This window comes from Oncorhynchus mykiss, chromosome 2, assembly GCF_013265735.2.
Source record: "Oncorhynchus mykiss isolate Arlee chromosome 2, USDA_OmykA_1.1, whole genome shotgun sequence".
Classification (NCBI taxonomy): domain Eukaryota; kingdom Metazoa; phylum Chordata; class Actinopteri; order Salmoniformes; family Salmonidae; genus Oncorhynchus; species Oncorhynchus mykiss.
In genome coordinates, this window is record NC_048566.1 from 65,987,346 (window position 1) to 66,004,192 (window position 16,847).

The 16,847-nt window shown below is 42.2% G+C and overlaps 1 protein-coding gene across 5 annotated transcripts in view; it reads left to right on the top strand.

Moving 5' to 3' along the window:
• The window catches only part of LOC110494008 (anoctamin-10), a 55,509-nt gene that overhangs the window by 11,601 nt on the left and 27,061 nt on the right, over window positions 1-16,847 (top strand). For 2 of the 5 annotated variants that reach the window (XM_036953407.1, XM_036953395.1), the window contains exons 2-10: window positions 889-1,094; window positions 1,460-1,633; window positions 7,251-7,391; window positions 8,006-8,125; window positions 9,665-10,297; window positions 10,550-10,605; window positions 10,984-11,058; window positions 11,288-11,452; window positions 11,636-11,827. In XM_036953407.1, coding sequence (XP_036809302.1) covers window positions 896-1,094; window positions 1,460-1,633; window positions 7,251-7,391; window positions 8,006-8,125; window positions 9,665-10,297; window positions 10,550-10,605; window positions 10,984-11,058; window positions 11,288-11,452; window positions 11,636-11,827 — 1,755 coding nt within the window. In that variant the 5' untranslated portion in view covers window positions 889-895. Of the gene's footprint in view, window positions 1-888; window positions 1,095-1,459; window positions 1,634-7,250; window positions 7,392-8,005; window positions 8,126-9,664; window positions 10,298-10,549; window positions 10,606-10,983; window positions 11,059-11,287; window positions 11,453-11,635; window positions 11,828-12,064; window positions 12,203-12,917; window positions 13,035-13,142; window positions 14,196-16,847 lie in introns of those variants that run through there. The other 3 variants (XR_005037525.1, XM_021568670.2, XM_036953398.1) reach the window with 3 other exon arrangements.

Consider the following 16,847-nt stretch of genomic DNA (forward strand, 5'->3'; position numbering starts at 1 on the left):
AGGGAACTAGATAAAAAGTGTTCAATAGTCAGTAGCAAGTCTTTTAAAAAATATAACTAGCAAATATAGTTTTTCCTATCTAAACTCATTAGCTAGCTACATTGATGAACTAGGCTGATGGTGAGAGTTAGCTCTCCCCCAGCAGTTTCAACCTAGCTAGCTAGCTAGCTAGCTCATCCAACAGGCTTAGTTAAGATGCAGTGAAACAGAGACCAGACCAGACATCCTGATCATAATCCTATTGTGTTTAAGATGGCTAGCTACCTAATGGCCTTTTTATAATCTTTATAGATAATATAAATATTTTTGTTTCCCCCTCACATCTACAGCTGCCTAATTTAGCATGCCAGTTGATAGTAGAGCACCTAGGATGAATGTAATGTGTGACATTAGTAGCGATATCAAATATTTTTTGCTAATTAGTCTGTGGCCAGGAGACAATGGATAATTAAGTATGATTAAATCTGTAGGAATAATTTATCATATCAGAAAAACAATAGACTAAACTGGAATTACTGAGTCTACCATTACAGATATCCACTGGCAAACCTATCTAAATACTCATTGGTAGGAAGAAGTTTTGTTGTTGGGTACTATATTTATTGAATATTATATAAATACTGTACATTAAAATGGCCAATTTAGGTGCAATCTATTAGTTTAATTTCTCAGATTAAATTATATTTAATCCAAATAATGTTGCAGGAATGCTTATCTTATCGGTTTCTAAACTACAGAAACCATTTCAGAACAATCTGAGATGGTGGGTGTCAAAACCCTCTTTCTTGTGCCTTTTTGAGGTGGAACGACCCTTGTAAATGTGTGGATTACAGAGTGTAAAACAGATACAGTAAAACTCCTTGTCCTCCTCACACTGCCTCTCCACAGGGACGTGATGACGTCGATGGGTGATAAAGGCTCTGTCCAGACACAGACTAAGGTCCTGTCCCAGGACTCATGGACGCAGGTCAGCTGTCCCTGCTGTGTGTCTAAGCAGGTGGAGCCCCTGGTCCTCATCCAGCTGTCAGACAACGTCCAGCCTGTCACCAAGAGGTGGCTCATCTCCCTGATTGAAACTTCAAAGAGACACGGAGGTGAGAGGTCATGTTGGGTTATCAGCAGAGGTCTGACTGGTCCTGCTGAGTGCTATTAACACATCTGATTCAATTGATTCCCCTGGGCTTGATGATTAGCTTATTGAATCAAGAGTTTAAAAGTAGTGTACCCTCATCCAGGGAATGCTTTATGCATGTGGGTTAAGCCTGACAAAGACTTTTGACTCAAAGTGTTGCACAATACAACTGCGGGGGAATATATCAGTGCACGGGTATCTTAGTTTATTAGCTAAATTAGCTGTGTCATTAAGTACTGGACTGAAACAAAAGCATATACACCCTCTAAGATCACTGCAGTAGAGGCAGAAGTATTGAAGTTGACCCTCTCCTCCTCACTGGACTAGGAGCAGCTTTGCTGGCCCACCCTGGAGAGGATGAGTGTGGGGATGTGGTCGTGGTGTCTGCTCCTCGCTGTACATTCCTCAAAGCCACGGAGGACCTGGGTCTGTGTAAGAAATACCACAATGAAGACATGGTTGCTTTCTCCTACCACGACAGAGACAACTTCAGCAATGTTGGTAAGAATGTTGGTAATGGTGGGGGAAAAGTAGAGGGAGATTAACAGTATCAGCAGTTAATAACAAGTAATTGAACTTGTTGTGTAGATCTTCAGTACCCAATACACCTTCTGTGGGAATAGATACACACACATTCACTGTTGTGAGAGTGCGGGAGTGTGGTAAGAGTGTGGTAATATAGCCCAAATTACACACACATATTATATATACATAAACTATATAAGTACCAGTCAAAAGTTTGGACACACCTACTCATTCAAGGTTTTTCTTTATTTTTTACTATTTTCTCCATTGTAGAATAATAGTGAATACATTACAACTATGAAATAACACGTGTAGTAACCAAAAAAAGTGTTAAACAAATACAAATATATTTTATTTTTCACATTCTTCAAATTAGCCACCCTTTGCCTTGATGACAGCTTTGCACACTCTTGGCATGCTCTCAACCAGCTTCACCTGGAATGCTTTTCCAACAATCTTGAAGGAGTTCCCACATATGCGGAGCACTTGTTGGCTGCTTTTCCTTCACTCTGCAGTCCAACTCATCCCAAATCATCTCAATTTGGTTGAGATCGGGTGATTGTGGAGACCAGGTCATCTGATGCAGCACTCCATCACTCTCCTTCTTTGTGAAATAGCCCTTACACAGTCTGGAGGTGTGTTGGGACATTTTCCCTTTAAAAAACAAATTATAGTCCCACTAAGCGCAGACCATATGGTGTATCACTGCAGAATTCTGTGGTAGCCATGCTGGTTAAGTGTGCCTTGAATCCTAAATAAATCACAGACAGTGTCATCAGCAAAGCACCCCCACACCATCACACCTCTTCCATGCTTCATGGTAGAAACCACACATGTAGAGATCATCCGTTCACTTACTCTGCGTCTCACAAAGACATGGCGGTTGGAACTAAAAATCTAAAATCTGGACTCATCAGAACAAAGGACAGATTTCCACCAGTCTAATGTCCATTGCTCGTGTTTCTTGGTCCAAGCAAGTCTCTTCTTCTTATTGGTGACCTTTAGTACATAGTGGTTTCTTTGCAGCAATTCGACCATGATGGCCTGATTCACACAGTCTCCTCTGAACTCTTGATGTTGAGACGTGTGTGTTACTTGAAATCTGTGAAGCATTTATTTAGGCTGACATTTCTGAGGCTGGTAACTCTAATGAACAGCAGAGGTAACTCTGGGTCTTCCTTTCCTGTGGCGTTCCTCATGAGAGCCAGTTTCATCATAGCGCTTGATGGTTTTTCCGACTGCACTTGAAGAAACTTTCAAAGTTCTTAATTTTCCGTATTGACTGACCTTCATGTCTTAAAGTAATGGGCTGTCGTTTCTCTTTGCTTATTTGAGCTGTTCTTGCCATAATATGGACTTGATCCTTTACCAAATAGGTTGATTTTCTGTATACCAGCCCTACCTTGTCACAACACAGCTGATTGGCTCAAACTCATTGAGGAAAGAAATTCCACAAAATTAACTTTTAACAAAGCACACCTGTTAATTGAAATGCATTCAAATCAAAGTTTATTTGTCACGTGCGCAGAATACAACAGTGAAATGCTCACTTACAGGCCCTAACCAACAGTGCAATTTTTAAGTAAAAAAATAGGTATTAGGTGAACAATAGATAAGTCAAGAAATAAAAAACACAGTTTAAAGACTGAAAATAACAGGCTATAGACAGGCACCAGTTAGTCAGGCTACTTGAGGCAATATGTACATGTAGGTATAGTTAAAGTGACTATGCATATATGATAAACAGAGTAGCAGCAGCGTAAAAGAGGGGTTGGTGGGACACAATGCAGATAGTCCTTGTAGCCAATGTGCGGGGGCACCAGTTAGTTGGGCTAATTGAGGTAATATGTACATGAATGTATAGTTAGTGACTATGCATAGATGATGAACAGAGTAGCAGCAGCGTAAGAGAGGGGTTGGGTGGGGGGGGACAATGCAAATTGTCCGGGTAGCCATTTGAATCCCTGTTCAGGAGTCTTATGGCTTGGGGGTAAAAGCTGTTGAGAAGCCTTTTGGTCCTAGACTTGGCGCTCCGGTACCGCTTGCCTTGCGGTAGCAGAGAGAACAATCTATGACTGCCGTACACACTACCCTCTGTAGTGCCTTTGCGGTCATAGGCCGAGCAGTTGCGGTACCAGGCAGTGATGCAACCAGTCAGGATGCTCTCGATGGTGCAGCTGTAGAACCTTCCAGGTGACAACCTCTTGAAGCTGGTTGAGAGAATGCCAAGGGTGTTTAAAGCTGTCATGAAGGCAAAGGGTGGTTACTTTGAAGAATCTCAAATCTAAAATATATTTGGATTTGTTTAACACTTTTTTGTTTACTACATGATTCCATGTGTGTTATTTCATAGTTTTGATGTCTTCACTATTGTTCTACAACATGTCCATAACTATAGTTTTGCCAAGTTTGCCAAATCTACTTTGTGCATGACACAATGTAATATTTCCAACAATTGTTTACAGACAGATTACTTCACTTCTAATCCACTGTGTCACAATTCCATTGGGTCAGAAGTTTACATCCACTAAGTTGGCTGTGCCTTTAAACAGCTTGGAAACTTCCAGAAAATTATGTCATGGCTTTAGAAGCTTCTGATAGGCTAATTGACATAATTTGAGTCAATTGGAGGTGTACCTGTGGATGTATTTCAAGGCCTACCTTCAAACTCAATGCATTTTTGCATGACATCATGGGAAAATCAAAAGAAATCAACCAAGAAATCAGAAATAAATTATAGACCTCCACAAGATTGGAAATTGCTCCCAAGGATGAACCAAACGCCTGAAGGTACCACGTTCATCTGTACAAACAATAGTACACAAGTATAAACACTGTGGGACCACGCAGCCGTCATACCGCTCAGGAAGGAAACGCGTTCTGTCTCCTAGAGATGAACGTACATTGGTGCAAAAAGTGCAAATCAATCCCAGAACAACAGCAAAGGACCTAGTAAAGATGCTGGAGGAAACAGGTACAAAAGGTATCTATATCCACAGTAAAACGAGTCCTATACCAACATAACCTGAAAGACCACTCAGCCACGAAGATGCCACTGCTCCAAAACTGCCATAAAAAAAGACAGACTACGGTTTGCAACTGCAGATGGGGACAACGATCATACTTTTTGGAGAAATGTCCTCCGGTCTGATGAAACAAAAATAGAACTGTTTTTGCCATAATGACCATCGTTATGTTTGGAGAAAACAGGGGGAGGCTTGCAAGCCGAAGAACACCATCTCAACCGTGAAGCACGGGGGTGGCAGCATCATGTTGTGGGGGTGCTTTGCTGCAGGAGGGACTGGTGCACTTCACAAAATAGAGGGCATCATGAGGGGGGGAAATAATGTAGATATATTGAAGCATCATCTCAAGACATCAGTCAGGAAGTTAAAGCTTGGTCGCAAATGGGTCTTCCAAATGGACAATGACCCCATGCATACTTCCAAAGTTGTGGCAAAATGGCTTAAAGACAACAAAGTCAAGGTATTGGAGTGGCCATCACAAAGCTCTTTTCTCAATCCTATAGAAAATTTGTGGGCAGAACTGAAAAATCTTGTGCAAGCAAGGAGGCCTACAAATCTGACTCAGTTACACCAGCTGTGTCAGGAGGAATGGGCCAAAATTCACCCAACTTATTGTGGGAAGCTTGTGGAAGGCTGCCTGAAACGTTTGACCCAAGTTAAACAATTTAAAGGCAATGCTACCAAATACTAACTGAGTGAATGTAAACTTCTGACCCACTGGGAATGTGATGAAAGAAATTAAAGCTGAAATAAATAACTAGTATTATTCTGACATTTTACATTCTTAAAATAAGGTGGTGATCCTAACTGACCTAAGACAGGGAATTTTTACTAGGATTAAATGTCAGGAATTGTGAAAATGTATTTGGCTTAGCCAATGTATTTGGCTAAGGTGTATGTAAACATCCGACTTAAACTGTATATATACACACATACATATTCATATACACCAGTTCAAAATTTTGGGGTCACTTAGAAATGTTCTTATTTATTGTCCATTAACATAACATCAAATTCATCAGAAATACAGTGTAGATATTGTTAATGTTGTAAATGACTATTGTAGCTGAGACAGCTGATTTTTGTACGCATATGTAGATATTCCATAAGAGGCCCATTATCAGCAACCATCACTCCTGTGTTCCAATGGCACGTTGTGTTAGCTAATCCAAGTTCATCATTTTAAAAGGCTAATTGATCATTAGAAAACGCTTTTGCAATTATGTTAGCCCAGCTGAAAATGGTTGTTCTGATTAAATAAGCAATAAAACTGGCCTTCTTTAGACTAGTTGAGTATCTGGAACATCAGCATTTGTGGGTTCAATTCCAGGCTCAAAAAGGCCAGAAACAAAGACCTTTCTTCTGAAACTTGTCAGGCTCTTCTTGTTCTGAGAAATTACAGCTATTCCATGCGAGGAATTGCCAAGAAACTGAAGATCTCATACAACGCTGTGTACTACTCCCTTCACAGAACAGCGAAACTGGCTCTAACCAGAATAGAAAGAGGAGTGGGAGGCCCGGTGCACAACTGAGCGAGAGGGAAAGTACATTAGTGTGTCTAGTTTGAGAAACAGACGCCTCACAAGACCTCAACTGGCAGCTTCATTAAAGAGTACCCGCAAACCCCAGTCTCAACGTCAACAGTGAAGAGGCGACTCCGGGATGCTGGCCTTCTAGGCAGAGTTCCTCTGTCCAGTGTCTGTGTTCTTTTGCCATCTTAATCTTTTCTTTTTATTGGCCAGTCTGAGATATGACTTTTTCTTTGCAGTGGGTGCGAGACACTGTGGCTTGTAGCCCTCTCCAGGTTTCGCACCCATGCATGAATCAAGCCACGTACAAGGTTTTCCTGGAAGAAAACTTGCTTCCTTCTGCTCTGACAAAGTTCCAACTCTGAGGACTGATTTTTCCAGCATGGTCCATGCCACACAGCCAGGTCAATCAAGGTGTGGATGAAGGACCACCAGATCAAGACCCTGTCATGGCCAGCCCAATCTCCAGACGTGAACCCCATTGAAAACCTCTGGAATGTGATCAATAGGAAGATGGATGGTCACAAGCCATCAAACAAAGTCGAGCTGCTTGATTTTTGTGCCGGGAGTAGCATAAAGTCACCCAACATCAATGTGAAAGACTGGCGGAGAGCATGCCAAGATGCATGAAGCTGTGATTGAAAATCAGTTTTTTTTCACCAAAATTGATTTCTGAACTCAAGTTAAAAAATGAGTATTGTGTTGTTTAAAAATGAATATGAACTTATTTTCTTTGCATTATTTGAGGTCTGACAACACTGCATCTTTTTTGTTATTTTGACCAGTTGTCATTTTATGCAAATAAATGCTCTAAATGACAGTATTTTTATTTGGAATTTGGGAGAAATGTTGTCAGTAGTTTATGGAATAAAACAAAAATGTTCATTTTACCCAAACACGTACCTTTAAATAGTAAAATAAGAATTTTGCAGTGGTCTCTTAATTTCTTTCCAGAACTGTGTGTGTGTGTGTGTGTGTATATATATTATATATCCACACACGACAGTCTTGATTGATGCCTGTCCTCTGTGTTACCAGATGACATGCAGGAGTTCCTGACGCTAGCGGAGCGTCAGTACATAGTCAAGAATGAGCTGGACTCTCTACAGGCCCAGAAGAAGCAGAGAATCCCTGGAGTCCCAGAGGCTCCGGGGGTCCTGGAGGCCTGGGAAAACATCTGTGAGTCTTTACATGTGCATGTGTGTGTTTAGGTATGTGAATAGAGTGATATACTATAAATGGGGGATGTTGGGTGATTCCTCACGAAACTAGATCAAAAAAAGGTCTGATTTTGGGTATTTTCACTAAATATTATCCATAGAAAGGTCCTTCAATAGGAATGATTGTTGACTTGTACTTGACATTTGTATTTTAATGCATAATTGAGAAATTATTAATTGAAATTTAAATATTTGTGACTCCACAATGTGCTGCAAAGTCGGTGCTACGAAGCAAAAGTTGGTATCAAATTAAGCTTTATCACTTGCTCTGTAATATGAGTAGTATTGTTTGTGTGCATGTGTGCTATCTGGTTTACCTCAGCATGTTCTGTCCTCTGGTCATGATCTTGCTTAGCTAAGCTGTTCTGCAGCAGAGCAGAGCACCACCTCTGGCTCATCATTTCAGTGCTCGCTCCGGTCCTCTCTCACTGCTCTGTGATCTGCACTGTCCCTTACGTATGCTGCCAAGCTTCTGGCTATGTTACCCCTGGTTACCCGTCTGTATGTGTAATAATGGTAGAGGTATTGTACAGTTCCCTGATGTTGCCCATCCGGCCTGTCTCTGTGCTGTAGGTCAGAAGCTGGTGAGGGCAGGAGTGATAAAGGACATCTTCCCTCTACATGACCAGCAGAGACTGAATGACCTCGGAAGAAGGTGGTACTCTAAGAAGCAGATATGGGGACAGCCTCTCGGTAAACAACATCATACAGTAAAGCAAACACAAAATAGTTACATACTGTATTCACCCACACACTATAGCTGGGATGATAAACCAAAAATTACAGACACAGACACTGCCTTCCTCCTATGTTGGTTATTTTGTTACACAACGTTCCTGTAGATGGTGCTAAAACCATAATTTGGTCAACAGCAATAGTCTATGCATTATGTTTATTCTTGCTATGAAAGTATCTGCCTGTCCCTGTTTTGCTGTTGGCTGCTGACTCTCATGCCCATCTCCCCACTGTGAGGTCATCAATCGACAAGATAATTGGAAAAAACATACTTATTTTATTTCATAATATACATAATTTAAAACGTCCAAGTTCTATTCATAACGGTATTCAGTTGGTAAGAGACAGACATTCTGTAAATACTAGAAATAGATTGTCCACCATCTATGCGTTATCCAGACAGAAAAGAGAAATAGGCAAAAGAAAATTTCGATTTAGAGCAATAAAGAAATTGAATTAATTAACTGAGCAAACCAAAAACCTTTCAATATATAAATTCAAACTATTTTAAAACCATTTAAATACATAGAAATGTTGTGGGACTAGTAGATGAAGAATCAATATTTTTTAGATTGAGTATTTATTGGGTCATTGTTGGTATATTATGTATGTTTGTAACAGTGTGTTATATGTGAAAATGTGTTCGTATTATAAATTGTATTTTAATGTTTACAGACTCTTGGAAGATTAGTCCAAATGGGGACTAAAAGATCCAAATCAAATCCCCACTGTGAGGAGGTAGAGATGCATATGACCTTTGCTCAAAATGATATTGTGAGAAAAAGCAAAGCAACTCATGTTGTTCTAGTTACAGAAAGGAGAGTCACAGCTTTCTGTGAGTAGATAATGTATTTCTCACCTCTTAATATTGAGTTCATGGTACGACTTTACAAGTGGAACTGTAGCTTAGGCATAGCGGTGAAAGGTTTTTGTAGGACATTAGACTTCATTTACTGAGCCTACATGGCTATATAGCAACAATATCATATTTAGCGTTAGCAATCTAGCTAAATGTTTTGAGTTCCCACTTCCTCAGGTGGTGAATAATACAGCCATGAGGCCAATTTGCAAAGATGTTGTCAAATTCTCTGAAGAATTTTGACAGGTTGCACATCAAAATGTCAAATCATGTATTTCCTGGATAAGTTTGATGAAATAGCTTACTGTTTTAATCATAGGCTACCATCTCTGTTGTTTTACTTGGCACTGACAAACTGTCTAGTGCCATACCACCAATGTAAAGTAACTGTCCATTGACATTTATTTATTTTTGTTGTAAATTGTTGTTATTGGGCAAAAAAGTTACATTTGCGATATGACTTTTTGCCCATATCGCCTAGCCCTTCCCGGATGTTTTTTGTTGTAATTTATTGCTGATTTATCATTATCACAAAAAATGTGTGAATTTATTGTGATATGGATTTTCTATCCATATCGCCCGGCTCTAACAAACATTTGCTCCTTTGTCCTGCTAATGATCGCTCTCTTCCTGTGCAGATGCAATACAATCATATTTTGGAAGCACCGTGGCGTTTTACTTCAGTTTTCTAGACTTCTACACCTGGGCCCTGATTCCCCCTGCCTTCCTGGGCCTTGTCCTGACCTTTCTGCTGCCTGGAGGTGGTGGCGTGGTGAAGGAGCAGGCCGGGGAGGGGGTGATGGAGGAGGACGACGATGGCCCCTCGGTCAGCGGTCACATGGTACAGGCTGTATTCAGCATGCTGTGGTCCACGCTGTTCATCGAATTGTGGAAGCGGCGGAGCTCCTCCCTCTCCCACCGCTGGGGCACACTGAACCTGGCCGAGCGCTTCGCGGGGCCCCGCCCTGGCTTCCACGGTACCCTGGGGCTCAACCCTGAAACAGGCCGTCTGGAGCCCCTGTTCCCGGAGTGGCAGAGGCAGCTGCGTGTAGGCTTGGTGTCGTTGCCCTTAGTGGGGCTGTTCCTGGGACTGGTGGTGCTGGGAATGACTTGCTTCTACCACGGAGAGGCCCTGGTACAGGGCTTCCATCAGGACAGCGGCTCCCTGTTCTCTGGAGTTCTGCTCTACATGCCCTCCATAGCCCACATTGTCTACACCAACATGCTGGGGAATGTGTACCATGCTGTGGCCATGCAACTCACCGAGTGGGGTGAGAGAGAGCACTGGGGAGGGAGATGGGTTAGAGATGATAGAGAAGGGTTATAAAAGAGGGGGAGAGAAAATAAATGTGAGGTTGATGAATAATTGCAGTAGGGGTTAGAATGTTTGGGAACACAGAGCTAAGTTCACCAAAGAGCAGAGAGTCATATAATAATAGAGAATGCAATTGGATGCAAAGTATCACAGTTTGTGTGTGATAAGTTATAAGTTGACTGAAAATCTGTCTGATTTACCCACATAGAAAACCACAGAGAGGAGTCCTCCTTCCAGAACCATCATACCACCAAAGTCCTCCTGGTCAGTTTTCCTTCCCCATCTGTCAGTCTATCATCCTCCTCCTCCCAGGAGAAAGGTAGCATAGCTGTTAAAAGCATTCAGGCCAGTAAACGAAAGGTAGCTGGATCGAATCCCAGAGCCGACTAAGTGCTACATCTGTTGTTGTGCCCTTGAGCAAGGGATTTAGCTTGTAAGTTGCTCTGGATAGGCGCTTCTGGTAAATGACAAATATAAAAAATGGTGCAGAGCTAAATGTATTGTGATACAGATAAGAGTACTGTGCAGATAGTATCAGCTGTTTTTTTATAAACAGATGTAGGAGGCAAATCAGATACAGGATCTGTAGTCATGCCTCCTGAGATATTAATTGAAACCAACATCTCCCTTTTTAATTTTCAGTTTACTTTCTTCAACAACTTTGCTGTGCTCTTCCACATTGCCTTTTACAAACAGGACCTACCACTGCTACGCAAGGTAAGAGATTTCAGCTGGCCAGCACTGTTTGTCTATGGCCGGAGGAAAAGTTATACAATGTGGAAATACCTCATTTTAAAGGGTAGATGGATCTCAAATAGATTTTCTTGAGCTCTACAACAGAGCAGATCACATTCTCTCTGTGCACTGTCTGTAGTAATTGATCCCAGAGAGAGTGTGTATGCAGTATGTAACTATTTATGTTTGTTTACTATCGATTTTTGCCCAGAGGCTTGCCTCTATGCTAATTGGGAACCAGCTGGTGAACCAGTGTACAGAGGTGGTAGTGCCGTTTATAGTCGACCGCTTCCTCAGTGCTCCCCATAAGAAAGAGCAGGAGGACGACCTAGAGATGGACAAACTCAGAGCCCAGAGAAGCCTTCCCCCTTATCCAGTAAGTCCATGTAAAATGTGTATTTTTTTATTATTTTCTATTTCTCTTCATTGTGCTCGCCTGCCTTGGTTTCTTTGCATCTGTGCCTTAAGGGGTAGAATCAGGGTTGGGTGCATTTGCATATGTACTGTATGTTTGGTGTATATTTGTTTTGGTGTTATTGCGTCTGTTGCTACGTTGCAGGGCCTGTTTGCGGAGTACATTGAATTGCTGCTGCAGTTTGGGTATTTGAGTCTGTTCTCCTGTGTGTACCCGCTCACCGCCGTCCTCCTGCTCCTCAACAACATCACAGAGATCCGAGGGGATGCCTACAAGATCTGCAAACTGTTCCGGAAGCCATTCTCTGCCCCAGTGTCCAATATGGGGGTGTGGCAGGTCAGGAGGGTTTTGGGGCGATGTGCGAATTTGAACAAACAGAGAGGTCATTTTTAATGCAGACAGGAATGTGTTATGAAGCTAAATCTGGTAAATAAATAGATGTGAGCAACGTGTAGTGGCCAATGTTATTTCCTAATCAGTGCCCATCTATGTCCCTATGCACATGTCTGTATTTGCTCCTGTCCTTGTATGTACCTGTAACCATATTACTGTATGCCTGTGTGTATGTTTCAGACAGCTTTTGAGGTTCTGGGCTTTGTCTCAGTCATGTCTAACTGCTGGCTGCTACTGCTGTCCCCTCGCGTCCAGGAGTTCTGTCTGGAGGGAGGGATCAGCGGCAAGAACATCATACTGGTCGCCATCCTGGTCGAGGTACAGTATGAGGGAGGGGAGTTAGGTTTGGGTAGCCATCCTGGTGGAGGTACAGTATGAGGGAGGGGAGTTAGGTTTGGGGAGCCTTCCTGGTGGAGGTACAGTATGAGGGAGGGGAGTTAGGTTTGGGGAGCCTTCCTGGTGGAGGTACAGTATGAGGGAGGGGAGTTAGGTTTGGGGAGCCTTCCTGGTGGAGGTACGGTATGAGGGAGGGGAGTTAGGTTTGGGTAGCCTTCCTGGTGGAGGTATGGTATGAGGGAGGGGAGTTAGGTTTGGGGAGCCTTCCTGGTGGAGGTACAGTATGAGGGAGGGGAGTTAGGTTTGGGGAGCCTTCCTGGTGGAGGTACGGTATGAGGGAGGGGAGTTAGGTTTGGGTAGCCTTCCTGGTGGAGGTACAGTATGAGGGAGGGGAGTTAGGTTTGGGGAGCCTTCCTGGTGGAGGTACAGTATCTTGTTCACAACAGTACATGGTTCATAACAATTGTCTTATTTACAGAATGTTACAGTGTTATCATCTGCCCAACCAACATAGGTGAGGGTAGCCTAGTGGTTAAGAGCATTGGGCCAGTAACCGACAGGTTGCTGGGCTGAATCCCCGAGCGGACTAGGTGAAAAATCTGCCGATGTTCCCTTGTGCAAGGCACGTAACCCTAATTGCTCCTGTAAGTTGCTCTGGATAAGAGCATCTGCTAAATGACTAAAATGTGTTTGTTAGCATGTCCTGATCCTGGTCAAGATGGTTCTAGCCTTTATGATCCCAGATGAGCCTGACTGGGTCAGAATCAAGAGGGAACAGATCGAGTTTAACTCTATGCAAGCTCTAGGGCAGCAGGTAAGAATGACCTAATCAAGAATAATCACTAATAATATAGAAAATCCCTGCCAGTTACTGGAACAACCTGGCATCTGACAATCAAACATCTCCTTTTGACTCCTACAGAAGCTATGAAGCCCCTGTGGGAGAGTGAGTGTCCTGTTGCTCTTCAAGTGGTGGTCTGGACTAGGGGGCTCATTAGAATTAGCTGCCATAACGAGGGCGGACAGGAGCATATAAAGACACGTCTGTTTGGCCTGTGAACCTAAACCCTGGAGCCAGCCAGTCTGAGAAGCTCTCTCGGTATCTCCCTCTGAAGGACTCCCTCTCCAGTCATAAATACATTCCAGAAAGGAAACACCAGGTATTCGTTTAACCATTTATTAGAGAATATAAACAGTACAATAGGTCTTGGCAATAGGCTCTGCTCCGTCAGGGTAGCTCACTGTCAGAGCAAAGCGTCAACATATAATAACTACGGGTATACCAATCCACCTGCAGGAAGGAAAATAGAACCAAACAGGTGGGGGTTGTGGTGGTGGGTAGCAAGAAAAACAAATGCATACTAGCAGTAGCAGCAAACGGCAGCAGAGGATGTGTGAGCAGAACCTGGTCAGCTTAAATAGACCGCCATATTAAGGTAGGAAGTGTTGTTAGCATCTGGTTGGTGCAGTCTCAGCTGATGCAGAAACTCAGGTTTTCATTCTGAACCTGCTTTGCTTTATAAGGCATGTTAGATACTAGACGCAGGGGCCATGGACTGAAGCGAAACTCAGTGAAGAGCTGGGTGTGTTGTTCATTGTTTTAATGTAGCTTTGCAGCTTCAGTTTATGTGTCAGATTTCTTGAAATACTGGGTAGCTTTGGACTTTGTGTCTGGCACATACTATGCACGTTTTTTATTTGCTATATATATTTTTTTTCTCCGGTGTTTTACGTACTTTCACATAATGACTGTTACATTGTACACTTCACGCACATTAAACCTAAAATCAAATCATAAATTATTTGAAGATTTTACAAATGTTAAAACATAAGGAGTAATGATTAACTTGACTTTGGGATACATACTATAGTCATATGTATCTTTTAAAATGGAATATGTGGAAGAGATGCTGTGTTGGATTGAGTGGAGATGGTTATGTTCAGCCAAATAAACATCCCAAATCATCACACTTCACTGTAGGCTATTTCTCTTTCTTGCTCTAGTTGGAAAAAGACTAAGTTTCATTTGTGCATTTCTGTCATTTGACCTTCTAAAAGAGAAAAACGCAAGGTTACGTAACCCTGGTTCTATGATAATATGAGAGAGGTCACTCATTTCTGGGGTAACACCTACTTTATGCGTGTGGTCAAAACTCCAATTCCACCATCCTTGCTGATTAACCTATGGACTTGCTTGTGCAATAATCACTTCCCTTTCTAGTGGAAGTCATTGGAAACTGCAATCTGGGTCCTATCTATTTGTATTTCCCATAGGCTAGCACTGAAATGGCCTGTGACCTAAAAACAAAACACATTCTGGATGGATTTTCGCCTGCCATATCAGTTCTGTTATACTCACAGACATGTGACATTATTTTAACAGTATTAGAAACTTCAGAGTGTTTTCTATCCAATGCTACCAATTATATGCATATCCTAGCTTCTGGGCCCGAGTAACAGGCAGTTTACTTTGGGCATGTCGGTCATCCGAACAAAAACCAGTCTCCAAAACAGGTTAAGCCATTCCCATGATGCAGCCATACTTCTGGTGGAAGAGCTCCGAAACCATCACGATTATATTAACCTCCACTCGTCCAAAGGATAAAATTGGCCTGTGTTGACGCTTCGAAAACACCAACAGCGTCTTGGCATTTTGATACACGAATTTCCAATGAAACGCTGCTTTTGCCTTGCGTTACAGAGGCAGTTGCAGTGTGTAGGGTGTGGTGCATACCTTGGATTTATCAAACGTATTCGTCAAACTGTATGCGTAGACGGATTGGCAGAAATGGTAGCAGAAGTTTAATGATACACTTGTTGCATACATATCCAGATGATGTGTACTATTTTGCGCATCACACTGTCAATCCGGCAAATTACATTTCTATCAGCTGGGCAATGATTTGCGTTGTTAATTGATTTTGGGCCGCTTCCATAACGCCCTGCTCTACAAGTCACCACAAGTAGTGCCACACACACACACACACCCCTCCAAGACCCACACACGAGCCAGCCAATGTGCTGTATCATATCATCACTAATGGCACTGGGTGAATCTTCTACGGGACCAGAAGTGTGAACGTGTTGTAGGCTAAATGTCCATGCCAAGTTTCGGTTCCAACGGGTCATTGCTGTATCCTACAGAAAATGTCATCTTGGTTGTCAAAAAGTTATAAAATAAAGCATTCACACGCGGTAATAAATTACTACTAAAGGACAATAAGACACACGCGAGCAGTGGTGTAAAGTAGTTAAGTAAAATGTATGTACTTTTTACTCCATACATTTTCTCTGACACCCAAAAGTACTCGTTACATTTTGAATGGTTAGCAGGACAGAAAATGGTCTAATTCACACACTTATCGAGAGAATATCCCTGGTCATCCCTACTGCCTCTGATCTAGCAGACTCACCAAACACATGCTTTGTTCCTAAAGAAGTCAGTGTTGGACTGTGCCCCTGTTTTTCCGTAAATAAAAAAAAACTGCTCAGGGATTTGATCCAGCAACCTTTCAGTTACTGGCCCAACACTAACCACTAGGCTACCTGCCTAAATGACAGGTAGAAACACATTCATAACGATAAAAGGGTAACTCAGTTGTGCACCGGGGCCTCCCACCCCCTTCTGGTTAGGCCAGTTTGCGCAGTTCTGTGAAGGGAGTAGTACACAGCGTTGTTCCAGATCTTCTGTCTCTTGGCAATTTCTCGCATGGAATAGCCTTCATTTCTCAGAACAAGAATAGACTGACGAGTTTCAGAAGAAAGGTGTTTCTGGCCATTTTGCGCTTGTAATCGAACCCACAAATGCTGATGCTCCAGATACTCAACTAGTCTCAAGAAGGCCATTTCTTCTTTAAATAGAACCATTTTCAGCTGTGCTAACATAATTGCAACAGGGTTTTCTAATGATCAATTAGCCTTTTTAAATGATAAACTTGGATAAGCTAACACAACGTTCTATTGGAACACAGGAGTGATGGTTGCAGATAATGGGTCTCTGTACCCCTATGTAGATATTCCATAAAACAATCAGCCGTTTTCAGCTACAATACTGTATTTATGATCAATTTGATGTTATTTTAATGGACAACAAACATGCTTTTCTTTCAAAAACAAGGCCATTTCTAAGTGACCCCAAACTTTTGAACAGTATATAGATCTAACTTCATTTGAATATCTCCAACTTTTTCAACATTTGATCAACTTACTAAAGATATTGGTTTAAATATTTCCAAAAGTTGTGATGACACAGAGGACATTTTTTGTTGTTGAGTAAGAGCAGTGGCAGCCAGAGAAAGTGTTGGGAAAATAATTGGGTGACATCTTGTGATCAAACAAACTGTGTCTGGCCCGCCAATTCATTGTGTTTTTTTCAATATGGCCTGTGGGCTGATTGAGTTTGACGGTCTAGGGGTAACCCGGGTCAAGGTATAGGCACAAGTGGTGAAACTGATATGCTGACCACACCGCTCACGTTACGTGCGCAAGCGTTGTAAAATACATGTTATTCAATAATTTAATCCAAACAGCTCACGTGCGTCAAAGAGTGCCTGCACAGCCAGGCACTAAAATAGAACTTGGTTCTGTTTTTGATGCGCTGCAAGTCCCGCCTCTTCCATCTCCATAT